Consider the following 26,465-nt stretch of genomic DNA (forward strand, 5'->3'; position numbering starts at 1 on the left):
CCGGGGCAAGGAAGCAAAGTGTGGAAGGAAACATTGTGAATCCTTGAAGTTTTATGGATAATATGTTCTTTGCAGTGCTCACACAGGGTATGTATTGGAAAAACTGTAGGAACAAGCATATTCTTCTGATTAGAAGTCCATGGAATGGGACAAAATGTTTGCATTTGAAATCCCTTCCCTTCAATGTTCCAATTCTCTCTGAAGTCACTTAAACATCTCACTATCCTACAACAGTCCTAAAAATGTAAGCAAGATCTGGTCTTCAAGGAATCCCCTTCAATATTACTAAATTGAAAAAAAAACAGGTAAAGGGATAAGGGGAAGAGATGGAAAGAGATGTCCCCACTAAATCCTTTCCAAGGAAGAGTTAAATGTTGTAACTTCTCTATAACCTTTATCTTACATTTCTGGTATAAATATTGTGTCAAGAGTCACCATCTCAACATCGGAAGCTTTTGGAGGAACAAGTGAATATTAAAACCAGTAAGTATAACAATCATATCTTGTACTACAGGAAAAGGAATGTTTGTAGAGAAGCATAAGTTAACTAATTTATTTCTTTTTTTTCCTCCCATGAAGTTATCTGTGTCTTTGTTAGAATTTTAAAGATGAAAAGGCTACCACCAGCTATAAAGGCAATTACATGGTTTATCTGATAGGTTTTTTTTAGTTATTCTTCAGATAGTGAGAGAAAAGAATAAAGAGAGGGTGCTTTAATTAGCAGAACACATAGATAAATCTTTTACCATTTTTCCAAAGTTATTCAGAATAAATCAAGCATAAAAGTTTAATAAATTATTATTAGATCAATATGACTGTTGAATATATATGACATTGTTCTGATATTTCAGTATGTTTATTGATCTGCAAGACATGCTTCAGTTCTTATTATTACTCTGATTCTTTTATTCTTATTCTTCTTTAATTAGACATTCATCCTATAGGTTCATTCATATGAATGCACTGAATGGATAAAGATTCTCATATGAAGTTGTTTCTAGAAAAGAGAAAAAGTATTTTCAAACAAAAGTGAAGGGGGGTGTTAGGTGAGATTTTATTGTTCCCTGGTTTTCTGAGCAGCCTAAATATTTTTTTTCTATGTACAGTTATTCTTATAAAACTAAACTGAATCAAAAGTTCTGTTGTCCCGTATAGATATCCAGGCTCAGACCTGCGTGCATTACAGAAATATCACTGTTCTCTTGATAATAAGTAGAACTGACCCAGAGGAACATATATGTATATGTATATGTATATGTATATGTATATGTATATGTATATGTATATGTATATGTATATGTATACACACACACACACACACACACACACACACACACACACACACATATATAAAAGAACCTTAGGATGATTTATTTAATACTTATTTTTGAGTGCATTCTTTAGTTTCTATGAAAAATAAGGGAGCAAGTTTTTTGGAGTATATAAAACAATCATTTTAATAAGCAGCTGCAAAGAACTTTTATTTATACATTGAATAGTAGCCATTAGAATGGTTGTGGTCATATGATTACATTATACTTATTTATATAATCAATATTTTGAGATTAACAATAGTTAATAATTTATAGTTTTTATTTCAGCAATATTAAATTAAATTATGTATTTAGTAGGAAAATTGAACATAAATAGAGAATATGCATGTTGATACAGAAGGCCGTAAAAATAGCATATATTGTATTGTTATGTTTGTCTTGTTTTTTACTGTGTTTTTGTCCCTGTTTTTTTCTGTTTTTAAAGGTAAAAAGCTTAATAAGAATGGTTGTGGTCATACAGCTTTTTAACAAGAAAAATTGTTTCATTATGTTATATGTAGCACAGTCATTAAATATATATATATCTTTTGTTAAACAGACACAGGATGCAGGCATTAATTATTGCACTATGCCTGATTCAAGGATTTGCCTACTCAAAACTAATAAGAACAAAGAGAGCTACGAATTCAGAAGCCTTAATGAATATTGTAAGTTGCTTTCCACTATTGATGGAAAATTAATATGATGCTTGACTTTAAATGTGCTTCTCATATTTTTAAAGTTAGACTCATTATCTCCTGGGCTTTCCAAATCAAATATTTATTATCATTTATCAATTTACATGACTGATTTTTTCCCTATTTTTAAAGGATGTATTTAATATAAGTTGCACTATACCCAAGTATGCTCTAGTCTGATTGGTTCATTCAGTCTACATTTCATACATCAAAACAGTCAGTGGCTTAAGGAGTTGTTCCATTTAGTTATCCAAAAGGTAAGGTAAGAGAGATGTGGTACTTGTTAGATTCGGGCAATAACGAGGCAGGAGACCAGATGAGTAACAACAGCTCTTTAGTTTATAGTGAACCCAGCAGCGAACAACAGAAAAACCCCTCTTTATATACAGTTCAGTCGGAGGCAACAGCCAATCAGCAACGTGCTGTTTCCCGCTCTAATTTCCCTCCAAATCTCTTAAAGATACATTACACTCCTTCCCTCCCAGAAAACATTTTACCCCTATTTACATGAAATTAGCATCTTAATTCTCTACGTAGTCACGCAAGTAGACTGGGCGTCTCCTAACTCTTTCGGACCTGCGCAATTCATTCTCTGGGAGTGAGTCGAGCTGGCCGGAGGGACTGTTTGTTCCTCTCAGCTCCTCCTCTAGGCCATCCGGCCCTGGATTATTTGCAGAATCGTCCCTGCTCTCTTCAGGAGGGACCGGTTGGTGTCGCTGGACCTCATCGAACTCAGATAAGTCCCGCATTTGCCCCGGGTTTGAGTCAGTTGTGGATTCAAACATTGGATAGTCAGGGCCTGTTTCTGGACTTTTGGTTGTTCTTTTTCTTAATTGATCTATGTGGCGCTTCCAAACCCGCCATCCTCTATCTCTACCCGATACGATTTGGGTCCGTTGTTTCAAGGATTGTCCCTTTACCCAATTTGGGCCTTCTCCGTAATTGTGTGCCCATACTGGACTTCCCACTGTCATTTCTCTTGTTTTACCGCTTGTCCCTTTGTACCCGCCTGGGGTGTAGTTTGGGTTTAACCGGTCTAATGGGCACCTAAGCTTCCTGCCCATCAGTAGCTCTGCTGGGCTGCGCCAGTTGCTACACAGGGGTTCTGTGTTGTACTGCTAGGAAGGTGTCAATTTTAATTGCCAATCGCCTGGCCTGATTCTGGACAATGCTTCCTTTGCACTCCGACGAAACGTTCTGCAAGGCCGCTCGTCGCAGGGTGGAACGGCGCCGAGAGGACATGCCGGATGCCCTCTTCTGCCAAGTACCCTCAAACAGGGTCGCTGTGAATTGAGGGCCGTTGTCGAAACCAGGGTGTCGGGTAACCCGTGGGTTACAAATAGGCGCCGCAGGACTGAGATTCGGCCTCGGCTGTCATGGATCTCATAAGAATGATTTCCAGCCATTTGGAATAGGCATCGACTACCACTAGGAATGTTTGCCCATGGAAGGGCGGCAAAATCGATGTGGATCCTAGACCATGGGCCCTGGGGTCTCTCCACTCCCGAGTTGGGGCCGTTGGTGGTAGTGGTCTGGACTCCTGGCAGGCTTGGCATTTTCCTACCCTGTCACTAATCTCCGTGTCCATCAAGGCCACCACACATAGCTCCTTGCTAAACCCTTCATTCTCACGATCCCAGGGTGGCCCTCGTGCAGGAGTTCCAAAACTTTTTCCAATTTCTCCGGGATCACCACTCTATCCCCCAGAGCAGACACCTCCTTGAGCCGACAACTCCCCGTTTCTTTACATATTCCTTAAACCGCCGCCCGGCGCAGCATCCTCTTGCACCCAACCAATTACAGTTCTTATTGTAATGTCCTTGTAAAGCCGAGCCACCTCCTTGGAAGTGACTGGACCCGAGTCCAAAGAGTCAATTAGCAGGACGGTGTGCCCGGAGTGGGGTCTTCGATAGTCTCTGGTAGTGGGCATCTGCTCAAAGCGTGCATGCCTAACTCTTTCCTGGCCGATGCAACAATTTGTACGAATACGCAGCCAGAAAGATAGTCCATCGGGTCAGTCTAGGCGAAAGTGCCACAGGCGTTGGGCGGTCGCCTGCCAACAGGCCTAATAGGGGTCTATGGTCTGTGACGATTTCGAAATCACGGCCAAATACATATTCATGGAACTTCTTTACCCCGGAAACTATGGCCAAGGCTTCTCTATCTAGCTGACTATAGTTTCTTTCAGCCGATGACATTGTTCGGGAGTAAAATGCTATAGGGGCTTCTGTGCCATTTGGCAACCGGTGGCTGGGCACAGCCCCCCCCCCCGAGGGAGGTGCATCACAAACTAACACCAATGGCAGCGTGCCATTGTATTGAATCAGTAGGCTATCGCTAGACAGAAGGTTTTTTACTGCTTCGAATGCCCTAGCTTCCGCCTTTCCCCAAGACCACACAGCTGTCTTCGTTAGTAATTTGTGTAGCGGTTCGGCTATGGTCGCCTTATTTTTTAAAAATACCGCGTAAAAGTTGACCAGACCTAAGAACGCCTGTAACTCCGTTTTGTTTTGGGGAGCTGGGGCCTTCCTGATTGCCCTAACCTTGCTCTCAGTGGGGTGGATTCCTTCCTTGTCTATCCAATAGCCCAGGAATTCCACGGATCCTACCCCGATCTGACATTTATTCAGTTTGACTTTGAGACCGGCGGACCGGAAAATGCCCAGAACTTTTCTCAGCCGTACCCTAAGTCTTCTAGATTGTTGGCGGATACCAGTATGCGTCATCAAAATGCAGTACCACCCGGGAGTCCTGCAATAGCCGCTCCATTAGGTTCTGAATAACCCTGGAGCCACACTAACCCCAAACTGTAACGGGTGCATTTAAAAGCACCCTGTGCGTTACGATCGTTTGTGCTTCGGCCGTGTTGCTATCTACGGGTAACTGCTGATAGGCTTGGGCCAAATCTAGCTTGGCGAAGACCTGGCCTTGCCCCAAAGAGTGCAGTAAGTGTTGTACTACTGGGACGGGGTAGGCACTCTTCTGCAACGCTTTATTAAGCGTTGCCTTGTAGTCAGCACAAATCCGGACCGACCCGTCCGGTTTGCTCGGGGTGACTATGGGTGTCTCCCACTTTGCATGGTCAACTGGCACTAGTATTCCTGGCATACTAGTTTGTCCAGCTCCCGGTCAATTTTGGGCTTTAGGGTGAACGGAACCCTCCTAGCCTTTAACCGGATAGGGGCAACCTGTGGGTCAAGGTTAAAGGAGATCGGGGTCCCCTCGTACTTGCCCAAACAGTCTTTGAAGACGTCACCGAACTCCTTCATTAGTTCGTCTTTTAGGTCGACGTCGTTTCGGAAGACTCCGGTCACTCCCATGCCCAATGCCCGGAACCAGTCCAGTCCCAACAAGCTCGGCAAGGTTCCGTCGACCACGGTGATGGGCAGGGTCTTGTTGTGCTGTCCATACTTGACTTGGACGGACGTTACCCCTCGGACGGGGATGCGATTCCCTTGGTAATCTTGTACCCTTAGTTTCTGTGGTTGCAGCTTGCGCTTCGCGACGGCTGGCAAATGTTTCACGAGAGTGTCCCAGGACATGATCGTGATCGATGAACCGGTGTCCACTTCCATTCGGCACGGCACCCCTTCAATGTGCGTTTTAGTAAAAATCTTTTTTTCCAGGCGCGTGGCTGCTTGGCCTACTCTCACGGCAGTCTGATTAAGTTTCGCGCCTTTTTTGAATCGACCAATCACGGGCCTCTTCGTCGTTCCCGCGCTCTGATTGGTCGGTTTGAATTTTTGGCGGGAAGATTGGGGCGCTCGACAGGCCTGCGCTATGTGCCCCTTCCTTTCGCACCGCCGACAAGTCGCATCCTTAAATTTGCAGTCTTGTCGTTTGTGTTGTCCCCCGCAACTCGCGCATTCGCCCCGGTCTTCTTTCTCTGGCCTCCCGGTGTGGAAGACTTCTTCCTCTTCCTCGCCGTCCTCCTCGGCCTGGACTTCCTCATTGTGGACCGGGGTTGTTTTCACCCCAGTCCCCGGCGCGATCGCCGTTTGCAGGGTTTCTGCCGCTTGGGTGGACATCTCATGAGCCCTGGCCTCGTCCAAGGCGACTGCCAGTGTTAGGTTGCTTCTGGACAGCAGCCGCCGTCGCAATCGGATGTCTCTGACCCCGCAAATGAGTTGGTCAAGTAATGCGTCTTCCAAGTCTCGCTATTTGCAATGGTTGGCGGCTTTTCTCAGCGCTGCCATGTACACGCGAATCGATTCGCCCTCTCGTTGCATCCGTTGCCGCAATTCGAACCTTTGAACAAATTTTGAGGGCGTCGGTGCATAGTGAGCCCGAAGGGCGGTCTGCAGGGTTTGCCACGGTACCGACTGTACCGGCGTTGGCTCCGAAAGCGACTCTGCGGTGTCGAAAACTTCCAAACCGCAGTGGCTTAGGAAGTATGCTCTCTTCCTGTTGTCGGAGACCCCCTGGAGTTCGTTTGCTTCGAGGAAACACTCGAAACGAGCCATGTATGACCCCCATTTTTCTTTGGCTGGGTCGAATGGCGCTGGCGGTGTGTAGCTGGACATCACTGCTATCCGCCCTTATTTTGCTGGGTTCGCGTATTCCTGGTTAGCTCAGCTCTTTCCTGGCGCTCTTTTGCCTCGAGATCCCATCCTTCGTCGCCAGTGTTAGATTCGGGCAATAACGAGGCAGGAGACCAGATGAGTAACAACAGCTCTTTAGTTTATAGTGAACCCAGCAGCGAACAACAGAAAAACCCCTCTTTATATACAGTTCAGTCGGAGGCAACAGCCAATCAGCAACGTGCTGTTTCCCGCTCTAATTTCCCTCCAAATCTCTTAAAGATACATTACAGTACTCATTTCAATCTTCTGTTGAAACCATGTTTAAAGGTCTTGGAAGTGTATCAAATGTACATATCTTCGAGATCCTTATGCCTTTATATTCCTTATGAATATAAATCAAGGCAACCTTACACTAAATAATCTAAAGCCAACTGAGCATTTTGCATAGACCTGATGAAAGCTGAATAAATGCCATCAAATTTTTACAAACATAGGATATAAAACATCACACTATATTTATCTCTTTATTCAAATGATCTATGGATGATAGAGATTCAAGTCATTCTCATGATTTTCACCTAATCCCAATTACTCCAGATAGGGGTTGATGATGTGGGACAAAATAATATGTCCCCATCAATTGATCATCCATCTTCCCTCAGATCTTTCTGGTTAATATTTATTTTTTAAAAGATATAATATGCTGTTGTTTCAATCATTGGTTTTATGATTCCTGGGGGAAAAATACTACCTAGAAAATGAGGAATAAACTAAAAGACACTATTATAACAGCCCTAAAAGAGAGAGACAGCAGAAGAATTGTGTGACAAAAGAATTTATCCTTGCAACTTGCTACCAGTTTCCCAAAACTGTATTTCTCTAATAATTATTCAGTGCTCAGCTGCAGATACTTCAAGCATAATTCCAGAAGATGAGATTCGATAGTGCCACAAATTCTTAAAATTTGAATTGTTGGTTTGCTTTTTACTCTGTTGCAGAATGAACTTATCATCCATAAAGGCTACCTAAGCGAGGAGTACAGAGTGTTGACAGCAGATGGCTATATCCTTAGCTTGAACAGAATTCCATCTGGCAGAAACTATCAAATGGATTTTGGTGAGATAAATTGATATAACATAGAGATAAGGTAGAAACATCTAAGGAAAAAATGAAGCACATATCTGTGACTATGAGTGAATAGATGAGAATGGTCCAGATAAATTGAATCCTAGTCCAACCTAATATATCCTACATAGATAAATCACAATAGAATAGAATAGAATTTATTGGCCAAGTGTGATTGGACACACAAGGAATTTGTCTTGGTGCATATGCTCTCAATGTACATAAAAGAAACAATACCTTCATCAAGGTACAACATTTACAACACAAATGATGGTCATAGGGTACACTTTAATCCTTAATGATAGCAACAAAAAGTTAGTCATACAATCATAAGTGGAAAGAGATTGGTGATGGAAACGATGAGAAGATTAATAGTAGTGTAGATTTAGTAAATGGTTTGACAGTGTTGAGGGAATTATTTGTTTAGCAGAGTAATGGCCTTCGGGAAAAAACTGTTCTTGTGTCTAGTTGTTCTGGTGTGCAGTGCTCTATAGCGTCGTTTTTCCTACATTCCATTCTTATGACACATTTATTCCTAGTAAAGCAAAATTATTTTAATATCTACGTAAAATATTATATTCTTTTTCCAGGAAGTAAACCTGTAGTGTTTCTCCAGCATGGTTTGCTAGGAGATGGAAGCAACTGGGTTACCAACTTGCCCCACAACAGCTTGGGTTTCATCCTCGCAGATGCTGGATATGATGTTTGGATTGGAAATAGCAGGGGGAATACTTGGTCCAGAAGTCACCAAAATCTGTCTGTGAATGAAGATGAATTTTGGGCTTTTAGGTATATTTTATTGTTGCAATCTTGGTATTTTGCAGCAGGGAAGTGGAATGAAAAGAGACAATAATTTCCATCTCATGCTATACATAATTTAAGATCCGAAATAATTCAATGAGATCTGGTATTTGCTTCTAGTGATGAATCCATTTTGTATATTCAACATTCTAATATTGGTGCATGTACAGTTCTACAAACTATTTCTTCAGAATTGTGGAATATGTTTCCATATGAAGCTAATATGGAATAGGCATTTTTATTTATTTATATTTATTTATTTATTTATTTATTTATTTTGTCAAACAAAATATAAGCATAAGCATGTTATAAGTATACAATATATAAGCATATATGTAAGTATGAGTATATAATAACTATATTAATTGGATATAATGAAAGGAAACAATAGGACAGGAATGGTAGGCATGTTTGTGCTCTTATGCACACCCCTTACAGACCTCTTAGAAATGGGGTGAGGTCAATAGTAGATAGTTTTTGGTTGAAGCTTTGAGGATTTTGGGAAGAGACCACAGAGTCAGGTAGTTTATTCCGAGCATTAACAACTCTGTTGCTGAAGTCATATTTTCTGCAATCAAGATTGGAGCGGTTAACATTAAGCTTAAATCTATTGTGTGCTCGTGTATTGTTGCAATTGACAATACCTAGAGGACAACTAGTATATATACTGCTCCCACTTTATTTTACTCATTATTTTGGTTTCCTTCACAATCCCAATCAGGTTGTTAAATTCATTCCTGAATTCAATTCTTTTATCTTGTATCTTTCCCTAGCTTTGATGAAATGGCAAAGTATGATCTTCCAGCTGTCATCAATTTCATTCTAAAGAAAACTGGCCAACAACAGTTGTACTATGTTGGCTACTCACAGGGTGCTACAATAGGTATGTAAATGAAGAAAAGCTGATATGTAGTGTGGTACAACCATTTGTGTTACAGTAGTCCAGCTATGGAGGAATTTCATACTACGAGGAAAGAGAAAACAGGAGGGAAAAGATTAGTATTAAAATAGTATTACACTGGATTTGCACCTTCTTTGAAAGTTTTGATAGTTCACCTTGTTTGAAAGTTTTGATAGACAACCATCCAGGTCATGGTTGTCCCAAAGGTGCTTTTTCAAGAAGCAACTGGACTTTCTGGTTTTTCTTTGAAGACGTTTCGCTTCTCATCCAAGAAGATGAAGAAGCTTCTTGGATGAGAAGTGAAACATCTTCAAAGAAAAACCAGAAAGTCCAGTTGCCTCTTGAAAAAGCACCTTTGGGACAACCATGACCTGCATGACTGAGAATCTTCATAGACAGTCAGTTTGCAATCCTTTGTAGCCACAATAGACTCAAGTCCGACTCCCTGTGAATTCTGTTGATCTTTATCTAGCACCTATTTAGTTTTGACCATTAGTTGGCCAGATTCTTGTCTTATAAGAATTATTAAAAAAACTTTTTTGTGCTTTGAATTCAATGTGTAGTCCTGGTTTTTTGCACCAATTTGTCAGGTGCAAAGTCTATACAATAGTCTTTATTGTAAATAGAGCTTCTTTGTTCAGAATGTCACTGCTTCTCTCTCTCTCTCTCTCTTTCTCTCTCTCTCTCTCTCTCTCCATCTCTTCCTCTCCCTCCCCCCTCCCCCGCTCTCTGTGCATGTTATGTGAACACTGGGTCAAATGTAGTCATAAAATAGATAAGCCCAATAAATTGAAATGTTACTGTATAAACTAAACAGGGTGGGAAGGAAGGTGGTGAGTTTTATTCCTTTTTTAAAAAAATATTTTTTGTCTCTTCTTGAATTTTTTTCAGGATTTATAGCATTTTCAACCATGCCAGAATTGGCTCAGAAGATCAAGGTGTTTTTTGCCTTAGGCCCTGTGACTAGACTTAAGTATGCCAAAAGCCCTATACTAAAACTTACTAATCTTCCAGAGAGGTTTCTTTGGGTAAGTTCATATTTTATTCCAATTCCTGTTCATCCAAAGAGTCATTAAAAGGCATAGCCTTAATTTAAAAATTTCACTGAGTTTTAGTAGTTTTTTTTTCTGTATGTAGAGGCATCACAGATTATGGTCAGCAAACTGAAAATAGAAGTCACAATTTCACAATCAAAAGGATATCCTTTTATACGTGACACACAAACACAATCTTAATAATGATTGTCACCTTGATTTTTCTGACTACTCCCTATCAGAATAGATGCCCCTGTCTATGTGGTGTACAACCACAGTGGCAGGTCTGGCTAAGAGGCCCTTGCCCAATTTTAATGGAAATGACAATTCCATCAGTTCCTCCTCATGGTTATACAAGCCTTATTCATTCAATCTGTGATGGATTGCTGCAATGAACTGCATAGTGACTTGACCTTGAAGACTGTCTGGATGCTGCAGTTGCTCTAAAATTTAACAACATGAGCAATTATATGTGCACCATGATATGCTTAGGTATCTTACCTCATGAACTCTGGCTTAGAAGAGGCTTCCAGGTACAATTTAAGAAACTAGTTATCACCTGTAAAGCTCTACATGACACAAGACCAGACTGTTTATTAAAGATGCTCATCTCAAGCTCGATTTAGACTTGTCTGCAGCTATGCATAGGCATCAACACATACCTACACTGTGAAGGGGTTGATGGGTAAGCGTAGATTACGAACGGTAGGAGACAGGCTGACATGCACACCTCCTAATCTCATCAACAGGTTGTGCAGAGATGCGCATCCTGCGTGTTGATTGGTTGATCTGACTTCCTGTTGGTACTTTGTGCCCCCTAGCCAGAACATTAATATTAACGAACCGTGGTGGCGCAGTGGTTAGAATGCAGTACTGCAGGCTACTTCAGCTAACAGCTGGCTGCTAGAAGTTCGGCAGTTTGATTCCCACTGGCTTAAGGTTGACTCAGGCTTCCATCCTTCCGAGATCGGTAAAATGAGGACCCAAATTGTTGTGGGCAATATGCTGAATCTGTAAACCACTTAGAGAGGGCTGTGAAATGGTATATAAGTGCTGTTACTACTTGCAGAAATATAAATGCAACAGCTCTGCAATCATCTCCAAACAAAAGATGGATATGTTCCCTGACATACAAGTGATGTAGAAGTCTAATGCAGCCTTTGAGAAATTGTGTAATGAATCTAAGGCCATAATAGATGTTTGTGTTTTATTTTTGTTATTTATTTATTTATTTATTTATTTATTTATTTATTTATTTATTTATTTATTTATTTATTTATTTATTTTTTTATTTATTTATTATTTATTTATTTAGATTTTTATACCGCCCTTCTCCCGAAGGACTCAGGGCGGTGTACAGCCAGATTAAATCAGTGCAATATACAAATTAAAACAACAGTTAAAATAACAAATTATATAATTGGCCGAAAATTAAAACCGTCAAATTTGACCCAAAAATAAAATACCCCAATTAAAATTATTAAAATTCAAAAAATTTAAAAATTTAAAAAAGTTAAGCCAGTCCCACTTGAATAAACAAGTGCGTTTTCAATTCACGGCGAAAGGTCCGAAGGTCAGGTAGTTGACGCAAACCAGGGGGAAGTTTTAATGTTCTGTTAGCTTCCCAGAACAACTCCAGCAAACTGGTGACCATATACATTGATTATATTAAGCAAATAATGAATTGGGGTGTTATCATGTGATACACTCTGAAGAAATAGCCCTTTGAATGTAATGTAATAGAATAGAATTTTTTATTGGCCAAGTGTGATTGGACACACAAGGAATTTGTCTTGGTGCATATGCTTTCAGGGTACATAAAAGAAAAGATACTTCCATCAAGGTACAACACTTAATGATTTTTTTTAAAATTTGAATTTATATCCCGCCCTTCTCCAAAGACTCAGGGCGGCTTACATTGTGTAAGGCAATAGTCTCATCCATTTCTATATATTATACAAAGTCAACTTGTATTGCCCCCCCCCCAACAATCTGGGTCCTCATTTTACCTACCTTATAAAGGATGGAAGGCTGAGTCAACCTTGGGCCTGGTGGGACTCGAACCTGCAGTAATTGTAATTGCAGGCAGCTGTGTTAATAACAGACTGCATTAGCCTGTTGAGCCACAAGATGATAGTCATAGGGTACAAATAAGCAATCAGGAACCAATCAATATCAATATTTAATACATATTTATTATTTAATACAATTCCTGAATGGACTAGTTACAGGGGTCTGGAAACTTGTCTCTTTTAAGACTTGTGGACTTCAACTCTGGGAGTTGAAGTCCACAAGTCTTAAAAGAGACAAGTTTCCAGACCCCTGGACTAGTATAATGTTAATAAGGTGGCTGAATTACTTTGGGCCAGGCATTCTGTATTAACCCAACTCACCTCACAGGATTGTTGGTATGGGGTAAATACAGGTACTCCTTGACTTACAACAGTTCATTTAGTGACTGTTTGAAGTTACAATGACACTGAAAAAAAGTGCCATTGTGACCGTTTTTCATAGTTACCGCCTTTCCAGCATCCCCCATAATCATGTGATCAAAATTCAGATGCTTGGCAATGGATTCATATTGATGACCGTTGCTGTGTCCCAGGGTGATGTAATCACCTTTGCCGACCTTCTGACAAGCAAAGTCAACGGGGAAACTGGATTCACTAATCAACTGAGTTACTAACTAATCTACTACTGTGATTCACTGAATGAATCTGTAGCAAGAAGGACCGTAGAATGGGGCAAAATTCACTTAACAAGAGAAGTTTTGGGCTCCATTGTTGTCATATGGGGAGGACTACCTGTAGAAGGAGGAAGGAATATTAAGTAAGTTTGCTGACCTGAGCTATTTATAAAAGTAATAAAAGTGGGATAAAGACAAATAAAATAAATAAAATAAATATTTATTGCTTCAGATATCACACAAACTATTTGGAATACTCATGTTCTTGATTCATCTAAAGCGGGGATGTCCAAACTTGGCCCCTTGAAGAGTGGTGGACTTCAACTCCCAGAATTCTCCAGCCAGCAACTTGCTCATATTTATAGCTCCTGCTGGCTGGGAAATTCTGGGAGTTGAAGTCCACCACACTTCAAGGGGCCAAGTTTGGACACCCCTGATCTAAATACTCAAAATCATATTCTGGTTCTACTTCATATCCTGTGTATTATTTTCCTATGCCATTTCACGTAGAGAGAAAGCTTCTTTTTCACCTAATGCCAAGAATCATCCATTAAAGCTAGTGCCTATTTACTTTTTCTGCCCTTCTGTCCATATAATTCCTCTACTGTAACTATGTACTAATAGCAGAAGTCGTGAAGAACATTCAGACATGAGAAGAACTACATTATTATTATTATTATTATTATTTATTGGATTTCTAGACCGGCCTTCTCCCAGCCAGAATAAAACATAACCAATGTACAATTAAAAACTAAATTAAGAAACTTATTATACAATTGGCCGAAAAATTAAAATATTTAAAATCTAAAAACCCCAGTTTAAAACATGAATAGAATTTAGAATTTAAAAATTTAAGCAGTTTAAGAAAAAACTTAAGCCAGCCCCGCGCGAATGAACAAATGTGTTTTCAATTCGCGGCGAAAGGTCCGAAGGTCAGGTATTTGGCGTAAACCAGGGGGAAGTTCATTCCAGAGAGTAGGAGCCCCAGAGCTACATATTACTTCATCTGTCAGATTTTTTAATTTTAATTTTTATTGGTATTTTGTAGACTTTGTTTGGCAAAAGAGAATTCCTTCCCCAGAAGTGGCTAGCTAGAAAGGCTCTTGCTACTTTCTGCAGCTGGCGTCCCTTCACTAGTGTTTGTGGAAACATCTTTTTCCATCTTGGTGGCGATAGCAGGAGAAATATAGATATGGTGAGTATTGACTGCTTGCAGCCTTTGCTCAAAAAATACCATAGATGCACATCAGAGGTGGGTTTCAGCAGGTTCTGACCAATTCTGGAGAACTGGTAGCGGAAATTTTGAGTAGTTTGGAGAACTGGTAGTAAAAATTCTGACTGGCCCCACCCCCATGTATTCTCTGCCTCCCAAGTCTTAGCTGATCGGAACTAAATGGGGATTTCGCAGTAACCTTCCCCTGAAGTGGGGTGGGAATGGAGATTTTACAGTATCCGTCCCCTGCCACGCCCACCAAGCCATGCCACGCTCACCAAGCCACATCTACAAAACTGGTAGTAAAATTTTTTGAAACCCACCACTGATGCACATTTATTTAACCAAAACCATGTTAAAATATACCAGCTGCACTTCAATTTTGTTTTTTAACTGTATCCACCAGATGTTATGTAGACATAAACAGGATCAAGAAAGAATGATTAATAAGTTATGCAAGAATAATAGACCTAATTACATTTCAAATCATTTTAAAGACTATTATATACGTTGATTGGGGCCTAATTAGGTACTGGTTTTTATACTTCTAACATATTTAATGTCGTTTTCAGCTAAAACTTTGAAGAACGTTTATTTAGAAATGCGTTTTGAGTCATTTCAAGAAGACTAAAATTTCCTTTCTCCTTCCCTCCCTTTAGAGCCGAATAAACATATATGCGGCCAGAACGCCAGCTGGAACATCAGTACAAACTATATTGCACTGGAGCCAGGTATCTTTGTTTATTGCAATATTATTGCTGGTTAAGAAGTGATACTTTAGAACAGGGGACCCCAACCTATGGGTCATGGCCCACTACCAAGCCGTGGTCTATTCGCAATTGTGCCAGGTGAGTGGTGGGTGCCGGCCAGGGGTTGTTGTGCCTCGTCCGCTTTCCCCGCAGCCGGGGCCTTCTTATCTGCTTCCAAACACTGAGGAATGTCCTAGCATGCCTCCAGCCCCCAGCCCTGGCTCCAAGCCCAGGCAAACGGAGCAACTAGACCCCTCCCCCTCCCCCACAGCATGTGAGCCTGAGGAAGGTCAATTACCAACAGCTGCAGACTGGAGTGACCCTCGCTTCAGGAGAATTGATAAGCGACATCAACAGAAGGAAGGGAGGGGCAGGCCGGGATAAGTGCTGAGTCATGGAGCCACACCCCATGGCCTATATAAAGGATCTGCTTTCTGGCATTCTCTGAGTCAGGCAAAGTCTACCTTATCTTGCTGAAATCACTTTCTGGTCTCCTGCCTGCCTTGAGAACTTTGCTAGGACTTTGGCAGAGCTGCAGAGGCACGCCTGATTCGGATTTCCCTGACCCGGCCGTCAGCGGAGGAGTGGGACACGACAGGGGTGGGTTCTACTTACCTTTACTACCGGTTCGCATCATGCCCGCGCACGTGATCTCGCTCCGCTCATGCACGCACGCCTTTCTGCACATGTGCAGCAGAGTTTTGATGACGTTTGGATCAGTGGGCAGAGCCTTCCACCAGTTTTACTACCAGTTCTATAGAACCGGTCTGAACTAAGGGCAACCCACCACTGTTACCGGCACTCACAGCCCCACTTTCACAAATAAACTAGCACAGACCTGCTCCTCACACAAAACCATTTCCCCTCCCGCACTGGCCCACCAACCCAGAAAGGTTGAAGAACGCTGTTTTAGAATGGCATTACTCAGGGGTCTGCAAACTTGGCTCTTTTAAGACTTGTGGACTTCAACTCCCAGAGTTCCTCAGCCAGCTTTGCTGAAGTTGAAGTCCACAAGTCTTAAAAGAGCCAAGTTTGCAGACCCCTGGCATTACTCATTTGTACAATTGAGGCATCATCTATGGCAAGGGTGTCAAACTCACATTGTCATGGCATCATCATGTGGCCTATTGTGACGCCCCCTACCCTTCGCTACACCGGGCATGGGCGTAGCCAGCCTGTGATGCATCCGGCCTGTCGGTTTGACAATTCTGATTTATGGCAGTATTTTTTAAATATGGCAACCTTAAACTGCGCAGACTTGGCAACTTTAAGATCTCAGAACTCCTCAGGCTAGCAGGGAGTTGAAGTCCCCACATCTTAAAAGTTCCCAAGTCTGAAAACACAGATCCATAGTAAGAATAACAAAAGTACATAGGCAAATATGATTTTGTATTTTAAAATAAGTGATTATTTATTTATTTATTTTTGAGGCTGGTTCAGGGGGTGGGTGGGCTTAAACTTTAAAAGTAAGAACAGTAAAATTATTTCAAGAGGGAAATCGTTGCTTTTCACTTTCACACAAGTTATGAGTCAAGGCCTTGTCTCTGGAGACTCTCAGTCCTCCAGGTCATGTCCCAAAGGTATTTTTTTCAAGAGGCAACTGGACTTTCTGTTTTTTCTTTGAAGATGTTTCGCTTCTCATTCAAGAAGCTTCTCCAGCTCTGACTGGATGATGGGGAATGGAAGGATTTGTATTTCTTGCAGACAGCTGGTCATTTGCATTCTTGTAGCGAGTCGTTAAGGTCACCTGGAGGTTTCTCTGTGTCATCAGGGTCACCTGAGTAGTGCAAATGGGTGTGGAGCCTTATTGGAACTGCTGAAAGGACTGTGTTGTACATTGGAGATAGATGATGTTGTCTCCCTCCCCCTCTGTTGAGAGAGGGCTGTTCGATTTTGACATAGATGGCCTCTTTGACCCCTCTTTCAAATCAAATGATCCCCTCTCTCCAAAACATGGATTTTGTTGTCTTCAAAAGAATGGCCCGTTCCTTTTAAATCGAAATGGACTGCTGAACCTAGTTCTGATGTCTTTGTTCTCCCATGTTGTGCTGTGCTTTATATTATACATTAAAAACCTCATTTTTCTTTGATGACAGAACACCAAAAGCCTATGCTTTCACTCTGAGAGCTTTTTTTTTCCTGGTGAGACCGGTCTATCAGGGCAACCTGGTCTACCCAATTATGGGACGGAGCATACTGTTGCTGCTTTTGCCTTTCAGCCCCAAACCGGGAGCCTTTGCAGGCAGTCGCTTTCACGATAGAACTATTTTTGTGTTGAATTTTATGTTTACCGACAAAGAAATAAAGGGATTCTTTCTTAGAGTTTCATATTTATAAATTTTCTCTCAGAGTTTCATATTTATAAATAGACAAGCTGAGGGGGAAGAGCCTTCCAACAGACAGTGTAAGCAGTAGCACTATTTCAGATTTGCAAAATATCCTTGTGACAGGGGTGAAATCCAGCAGGTTTTGACAAGTTCTGGAGAACCGGGAGCGGAAATTTTGAGCATTTCGGAGAACCGGCAAAGACCCCCTTTGGCTGGCCCCAGAAGTGGGGAGGGAATGGGGATTTTGCAGTACTCTTCCCCTGCCATGTCCACCAAGCCACACCATGTCCACCAAGCCACGCCCACAGAACCAGTAGTAAAAAAAATTGAATTTCACTGCTGCCTAGTATCCCAAGCTGTTTTAAAGCTGGGTGGAAAGCAGTCAAGGAACATCATGAGCAGAAATTCATGCATTGCCTTTCATATTAGACTTATATGAATCTCGGACTAATGCTATCAGGCAGGAACATCCTCAGGAAGGTGTCAAAAAAGACTGAATGTGCAGACCCACTCCTTACATGCATCACACATACAACACATACAAAACAAAGAAAGCCTTTGATTGTTTAATTGTAGCCAACCTCATGACATTTTGGAGATCACCACCTCCTTGCTTTCAGGTGAATTCCCCTCCCCCCCAAGCTTGGTTCTTGGTGGACAGCTGGAACTGGGGGGCTAGACACTCTTAAATATGACTTGAAGGAAGAATTGTGGTCAAACAAAAAGTTTCAATCAAAAGAGCTAATAATTCAATTTTAAAAGACAGTTTATTTATTTATTTATTTATTTATTTATTATTTTATTTGTCAAACACAACAGTATATGTAAGCATAAGCATGAAATAACCATATGAATTGGATACAATCAAAAGGAACATTAGGACAGGAATGGTAGGCACGCTGGTGCTCTTATGCACGCCCCTTACAGACCTCTTAGGAATGGGGTGAGGTCAATAGTAGATAGTTTTTGGTTAAAGCTTTGGGGATTTTGGGAAGAGACCACAGAGTCAGGCAGTGCATTCCAGGCATTAACAACTTTATTACTGAAGTCATATTTTCTACAATCAAGATTGCATTTTGATGGAGGTCCAACTGAAATGAGCAAATCAATTTTTAAAGCAAGCGGGTTCTATAGCTCTAGGTCAAATATCTGGATCAAATTTTTATATTACAATAATACGTGTCTCCTTAAAAATAGTAGAATAGTAGAATGAGATTACTAGGTAAATGTGTGCAGAGTTGTATTTTCATGAACATAAAGTTTGGGTGTGTTCAGATCTATTCTCCTGCTGCCAGGAGTAGAACCATTAATAACTTCAACATTCAATAGACAACAGTACCTGTATGATTGCAATTAATCATTACTAATTCACTAACAGTGCATTTCATTTCATCCCTGCCTTATTGCTAGATTTTTCGTTGTGGATTATTCAAGGCTTTTGACTGGGGTGATGAGAGGAAAAATAAAATAAAGCACAAACAGGTAGGCAATATTTGTTTATTTATAGGCACAAATTTTGAAAAAATTAAAGCAAAGAAAATGTATGTGGGGAGAAATAATTCATAGACACCTGGTACCTTTGACTATCTCATTCAATCTTATTCAACCCATCTGAGGTGCCTTTCCCTGAAAAACTATTAAAGGTAAAAGTCCCCCTCGCACATATGTGCTAGTCATTCCCAACTCTACGGGGTAGTGCTCATCTCCGTTTCAAAGCTGAAGAGCCAGCGCTGTCCGAAGACGTCTCCGTGGTCATGTGGCTGGCATGACTAAGCACCAAAGGTACACGGAATGCTGTTACTCACCTTCTCACCAAAGGTGGTCCCTATTTTTCTACTTGCATTTTTTTACATGCTTTCAAACTGCTAGGTTGGCAGAAGCTGGGACAAGTAACGGGAGCTGACCCCATCACGCGGCACTAGGTTCAAATTGCTGAACTGCTGACCTTTCGATCAACAAGCTCAGCATCTTAGCCATTAAGCCACCGCCTCCCTAAACTATTAGTAGAACCCCAATTCCAAGAAGTGAGAAGGAAGTTTTATTTCTCTTTGATGGCCATCGTCTTCTGAAATAGCTTCCTCATGGAGGCAAGATGTTCTCCATCATTAATAGCCTTCAGATTGCTAGTTGAAGTCAAGTTATTCCAGAGATTTATTTATTTATTTACTTTTTACTTATTTGTTTGTCAAACATGTAGAAAATAACAGTATAGATATGAACAAAGGAAGTAAATACAGATAAGATGGAAGGCACGCGGCTCCACTTATGCACGCCCCCTTTAGAGACCTCTTAAGAATGGGGTGAGGTCCATGGTAGAGAGTTTGAGATTGAAGCTGTGAGAGTTTGAGGCTGTAACAACAGAGTTGGGTAGAGCATTCTAGGCATGGGATGAATAAGTTGGGGATGAATCAGAACTACATCAGGAATGTGTTTTTAACTAAGTTTTAATTTTTCATGAACACTTGTCTATTGTCTATTCATTGTTGTGAATCTAACTTTCTGGGTATAATCAGAGAGTCCAGTGGTTGGATTCAAATAATTTAACAACCGGTTCTTTGCCCTAATGATTTCTTCCAACCACCAGTTCACCAAATTGCTCAGAACAGGGGTCTTCAATCTTGGCATCTTTAAGCCTGGAGGACTTCAACTCCCAGAATTCTGGGTGTTGAAATCCTCAAAAAGTTAACAACCGGTTCTCCCGAAGTGGTGGAACTGGCTGAATCCCACCAATGAGATAGTCCTATCTGTAAGGGTAAGGTAAAGATTGAATCCTGATGGTCCCAGGAGCAATAAGAAACTTCTAGCGAAGCTCTGCTTCAAAATCAAAAATGGGCATAGGATTGACAGCTGAATTCCCCTGCAGAGATATGTCAAGCAAAATTTCTTCCAGCTCTTTTTTCCCCGCATCAAGTATGCCACCAAAATGTTCATATCAACAGTCTAAGAGGCAAATATATTTCCTCTCTGACCCAATAATGCCCAAGATATACTTGCAGTTGAAAATATCTAGTACTCAAAAACAGAACTTTGTGAATAGCTCTTTTTCTATTTCTTGAATTAGAACAATGACCACACAAATCTACAATCAAATTTACATAAAGAATTCAAGAATAACTTTTACACATCAGTAATTATTCAATTCTATAGGAATGAATTCCATTCCCTCCATTACTTCATACTCTGCTTGGCAAATGCAATTTCTTTCCCCCCTCTATTTTGTTCTGCCTTAACATTAAAAAAACAAAACAAATATATTTTAAAGCCCAAAGACATCCACACAATTCAATAACCTTACTTGACTGGCCCAACTGAGTAGCTTCTCCTCCTCCTCTCTGAATTCTTGGGTCTTGTTGATTTCTCCTGTACTTCATCCAGGGCAGTGTTTCTCAATCTTGGCAACTTTAAGATCTGTGGACTTCAACTCCCAGGATTCCTCAGCAAGTCCAGCTAGCTGGGGAATTCTGGGAGTTGAAGTCCACAGATCTTAAAGTCACCATAGTTGAGAAACACTGATCCAGGGTAACCACAATCCAAATTCACACAGTCGTGCATTACTTTATCCAGTCACAATTTTTTCTCTCAGCTGTCAAACAGAGAATGCGCTTCCTACTAGGAATACTCCTCACTCTCTTGCTGTCAATCTTCTCTCCAGCTAATACAGAAGTTGCTTTCCTCCAAGGGTGGAGTAACCCAAGCTACAAACAGGCAGCTCCCAGAAATTGGGGAAAGCTTTATGCATTCTCCCTTTAACTCTTACATACAAGCAAGTGAGCCATTTTGCCTTGTGTTCTAATAGAAAGCTTGTCTAGCTGCTCTTTATCATCTTTGTCTTCCTCTTACTTGAAAATTTTACCTTTTTTTCCCTCATCTCTAGTTATGTTCTTTGAATCTTTTACTTCTGTTCTTCTGCTTGTTGTTGTTTCCTCCCATTGCTACATTAGCCCGCCACTTCTCCTTCTTTGTCTAGGCCAATGATGGCCATCGCGTGCCAAAAGCGGGGGGAGCGCGGGGAGTTGCGCGCTAGTGTGCCCCACCCATAATTCTATGTGCCCCGCCCCTGTGCATGTGCATGTGACACCCCCCCGTGCTCCCCCTGCTTTTGGTGGGCCTCGTAGGCCCATTTTTTGCTCTCCCCAGGCTCCAAAGCCTTTCTGGCCCCCGCCCAGTTTAACGAAAGGGGGAAAAGTCCCAATACGTCATGTGACAATGCTGTGATGACGCAAGTTTGACAGCCCTGTGATAGTTGGTTTAGAGCAGCAGGGGAGGCTTTCGGAAAATCCCCCTTGCTGCTTGGCTATGTTGTAGTTGCCCTAGGAAGGGGTGTTGCCCTTCCCCCTTTCAAATGTTTAAGAAAATGGAAAAAGTGCATCTACTCCATCAAGCGTTTAATTATTAACTTACTTTAACAATATTCCTTAAAATCATTTTAATGGTCTTGATTTTCATTGCATTCATTTTATTGTTATTTTCGTGTTCTCCTTGTATGCTAAATAATAATAATAAAAATTATTTCTTAATGTTTGTAAACCTTCCAAGAACTATAAAGAATTCATTTCAATATTCTAACTCTGCTTCTATTTATATGTGTGTTTTTTTAAAAGCCAGTGCTTTAATTAATTTTTGTATTCTTTTATATATTTATTTATTTTCTAGCCTACTCCTCCATTATATAATGTGAATGATATGACAGTTCCAACTGTGGTATGGACCGGAAGAAAAGATTTACTTTCAGATCCAAAAGATATTGCTCTTTTATTGCCTCAAATCAAAAACCTCGTTTTCCACAAAGCCATTCCAGACTGGGCACACCTTGATTTCATCTGGGGTCTAGATGCACCCCGACACATGTATAATGAAATAATTGCTCTGATGAAGAAGCATGCATAATCTCTTCCAGAACAAAACAAAACAAAATGGATAACTTGAGCATAATGATCTTCATTTGTCACCTATCGCATCATCTTTTAATTTAATGTGTTATTTGTATTTTTGGCTGCAGTGACAGATCTCTGTAATACACATTGGATAATGTTAATTTTTTAAATATATATTTTCCATTTCAAACATTGAAATTGCAATCAAAATTGCTCCCCATTCATACAGTACAACTTAAATCAGAATAATTTCCTCTCTTTGAATTCAGTTGAGTTGAAGACAAATACATTTTTGGAACAGTATTATCAGAAAAAGAGGGGAGGGAAAGATAATAAAAATTATTTCTTAATGTTTGTAAACCTTCCAAGAACTATAAAGAATTCATTTCAATATTCTAACTCTGCTTCTATTTATATGTGTTGTTTTTAAAAAGCCAGTGCTTTAATTAATTTTTGTATTCTTTTATATATTTATTTATTTTCTAGCCTACTCCTCCATTATATAATGTGAATGATATGACAGTTCCAACTGTGGTATGGACCGGAAGAAAAGATTTACTTTCAGATCCAAAAGATATTGCTCTTTTATTGCCTCAAATCAAAAACCTCGTTTTCCACAAAGCCATTCCAGACTGGGCACACCTTGATTTCATCTGGGGTCTAGATGCACCCCAACGCATGTATAATGAAATAATTGCTCTGATGAAGAAGCATGCATAATCTCTTCCAGAACAAAACAAAACAAAATGGATAACTTGAGCATAATGATCTTCATTTGTCACCTATCGCATTATCTTTTAATTTAATGTGTTATTTGTATTTTTGGCTGCAGTGACAGATCTCTGTAATACACATTGGATAATGTTAATTTTTTAAATATATATTTTCCATTTCAAACATTGAAATTGCAATCAAAATTGCTCCCCATTCATACAGTACAACTTAAATCAGAATAATTTCCTCTCTTTGAATTCAGTTGAGTTGAAGACAAATACATTTTTGGAACAGTATTATCAGAAAAAGAGGGGGAGGGGAAAGATAATAAAAATAGTTGTCAACTTACAATAAGGCAGTATCTATATTGAATTTTACTGTATAGTGCAATATTAATGCAATATCGGTTTTCAGTTCAATTGTATAGAATGTGAAGGATGTGTGTTTGTGTTTTATTTTTATAATTATATTGTACACTGAAAATGGCATTTAATTTCGTTGTATGAGGTGCAATGACAATAAACTAAACTAAACAAGAGTAACGGAGCCTGCCCAGGACAATTGTAAGTCATAATTACAATTACAAGTTAAGGTTACGTGACTGACTTGAATTTACAAGTTTTTTTGTGGCTATCATTAAGTGAGCCTGATGGTTGTTAAGCAAACTCATTGTTCATTATGGGGTACTTTTTGCCAAAAACTGGAACTAAATACCACTTTTCGGCAAAAACATCACAATTTACAGTCATGTGAGTGTAAGATGCTGCAAACAGCTGTAACATAATTAGTCTCATGACGGGGGGGGGGGTGGCATTGAAACTTCAGAACCAGTTTGTAAGTACTTGGGAGGGGGTCCATTGTAAATTTGAGCGGTTGCTAAGTGATCGGTCGTAAATCCTGTAGAGAACAAGATTAGAGAAAGAACATTTGCTGTTTTTGTAATTTAACCCTGCCAGACTGATTTGTTGAATCTTTCAATGGTCACGTTCTGTTCCAGAAACTTAATTTTCGTAGGCAGGATTAAGTAGAGGCTTACAAAGACTCGGTACTCAGGGGCTGTTTTTGCACAATCTAAACAACAAACTAACCCAGCCAATTTGGCATCAGAACGTTGCCCAACTCACTTCAGCTCAGTGCATCACACAAATTCAAAACCTAGTGTCAATGGAATAAGTGATGAGTAAGCCTACCACACAAATGCAGCCTGTAGTTGCATTCACACATATGGATCACTCAGCATAGGTTAAAAAAAAAACCCAACATGCTGCTCCCATTCATTTGTTTGGGCACGTAGTAAAATATATACTGTATATGTATCCAGTATGCTGCATGTGTGTCTTGTTGGCAGGATGCAGGCAACAATAAGTTAGGTTGCAAGGTAATTACTAACTCTAATCCTGCTTATATCAGTCATGTCCTAGTCACCTCTAGTTTGGATTACTGCAATGTGCTATACATGGGGCTGCCCTTGATGAGAATCTGGAGGCTTCAGCTGGTACAGAATGCAACAGTTATGCATATTCCTAGAACAATGTATGTTACACATCTGCTCCATGAGCTGTACTGATTGCCAATTTGCTTCCAGGTCTAATTCAAGATGTTGGTTTTAACCTGTAAAGTTCTTCATGACAATCCAAAGGACTGCTTCTCCCTGTTATATCAGCTGCATTATATCTGGGAGAGAAGGCAAGCTGCTTACATTTGGTGGGTCTTTGCTGTGGCAGTCACCTTATGAACATTCTTCCTCCTGAAAGCAGTTTAGCAATATCCATTTTGACATTCCAAAAGTCCTTCAAGATGTGATTATGTTATCAGGTCAGGGACTCCCAGGAAATCAGAGACATGCTTAGGTTCCATTGTTGAGGTGGCCATTCTTGCCCTCTCTTTGCCTATGTTTATTTGTTTTTGTAACATTTATCTTTTAATGTGGAGCGTTATGTCTCTTGTTTTGATATCTGCTGCTTTATTTGATCGTTGTGCACCACTCTGAATAGTTTTTGTGAGATAGGCAGTTTTGCAGATAATAATAAAACTACCAAGGTAAAATCCACAATCCTACACTGGAAGAACAAGCTATTGTATGTACTCACATACCAGGGATAGTGAGACAGACATCATATAAATTTAACACAGTGATAAATATAAACAGAAAGTGAATCTCATGCCCACTAGCACTGATGCTGTTACCTAGTTGGGTAATGAAGTGTCTGCAAGCAAACAACCAAGATCAGAAAGCACCAAGGACTCCATAAACTATTCTACTTCTCCCGTGCTCAGTTTCACCTTAACAGTTAACAAGCAAAGATTTATTTGACAGACTTGGAGGGACTCCTGTAGGCTACCACAATGTATATTTAAAGCATGAAGATCCACATTTAAACAGCAGGTTCAGTATAGTTACTGTAAATATCCAGACATCTATTTTTAGTCTTAAAAATAAAGCCATTTGGTTGACTTTTTAAATGTAGATCAAACCAGTTTGCATTAGCATTTGCCAAACAGTATTCACTAGTCCTCTGTTTTACTTCGCTGCATTGAGACATCTCAAATCAAGGTATCAACGGTGATCAGATGGACAGAGTATGTACAGATCTATGCTATTGTTTCTCAACTGCTACTTAAGCCTGTTGGTTCTAAGCAACTTTCTCTGTGTTGCTTTGCAATTCTATTTTATTACGGCAAGCAAGTCCTTCAATAAATTGTTTCAACTTATCCTTGTGCCCTACCAGATGTATTATTACTCAGGGTTTGCTCCTGTCAGTGGTATTCTGACCCCACCCCCAACACCCTTCTGACCTTTATTTTGCCATTTTGCTAGTCTTTGGGAAACTAAACATATCAATTTGAATTGAAAAGGTAAGAACATTTGGCCTGATGTGGCACTTCGTATCATCTCACATCCTCCATTGTAGTCCAGTAGCTGGAGGATTTTCAGAAGTGAGTTCAAGTGAAACAATAGTTATTTCATTTAATTGTTCTAAATAATCTTATGTATACTGTAACTACATTTCATGCCCAAGTTATTAAAGCCCAGAAAAAACATGTTGCAGATTCATATCTGCAGTAATAAAGAATAAATATTATGCTTAGGATGAGTCACCTGCCACATTGTTAGAATTTTGCATATGGTTTGAAATATGCTAAAACCAATTAGTGTCAATGTAATTGTAATGTATTACTGTAAGTTTTGGCGGGAGTTTTAGGCGGGAAATATCTCGTCTCTGATTGGATGCAGCCTCAGGCTGAAGTGTATATAAGGAGAGGTTTTTCTCCAGAGTTTTGCTGGGTCACACTATATTAAAGAGCTGTTGTCACTAACCTGGTCTCCTGCCTCGTCAATACCCAAACATAACATTGGCGACGAAGGTGGGATATTGAGGCAGAGCACCAGAACAGAGCTGAACTCACTACGAGAATCAAACCCAGCAAGGTGACGGCGAATGCAGCGATGACCGGCTACACGCCACCCACTCCGTTTGACCCTGCCCAGGAGACATGGGGAATATA

General features: G+C 40.3%; 1 protein-coding gene across 2 annotated transcripts; it reads left to right on the forward strand.

The window, feature by feature from the left end:
• The first annotated feature begins 324 nt into the window (after window positions 1-324).
• Window positions 325-22,554, forward strand: LOC131201136 (lipase member M-like). 2 transcript variants are annotated; one of them, XM_058188773.1, is made up of 11 exons: window positions 325-483; window positions 930-1,046; window positions 1,873-1,981; window positions 7,533-7,650; window positions 8,250-8,448; window positions 9,234-9,343; window positions 10,253-10,389; window positions 14,130-14,276; window positions 14,954-15,025; window positions 18,781-18,852; window positions 22,024-22,554. In XM_058188773.1, exons 3-11 carry the CDS (start codon window positions 1,880-1,882, stop codon window positions 22,255-22,257), a joined length of 1,191 nt encoding a protein of 396 aa, XP_058044756.1. In that variant the 5' UTR covers window positions 325-483; window positions 930-1,046; window positions 1,873-1,879; the 3' UTR covers window positions 22,258-22,554. The 2 variants fall into 2 exon arrangements, with proteins under 2 accessions (XP_058044756.1, XP_058044755.1); XM_058188772.1 differs by lacking the exon at window positions 930-1,046 and having other exon boundaries at window positions 326-483.
• Window positions 22,555-26,465: the final 3,911 nt, after the last annotated feature.

This window comes from Ahaetulla prasina, chromosome 6, assembly GCF_028640845.1.
Source record: "Ahaetulla prasina isolate Xishuangbanna chromosome 6, ASM2864084v1, whole genome shotgun sequence".
NCBI classification, from domain to species: domain Eukaryota; kingdom Metazoa; phylum Chordata; class Lepidosauria; order Squamata; family Colubridae; genus Ahaetulla; species Ahaetulla prasina.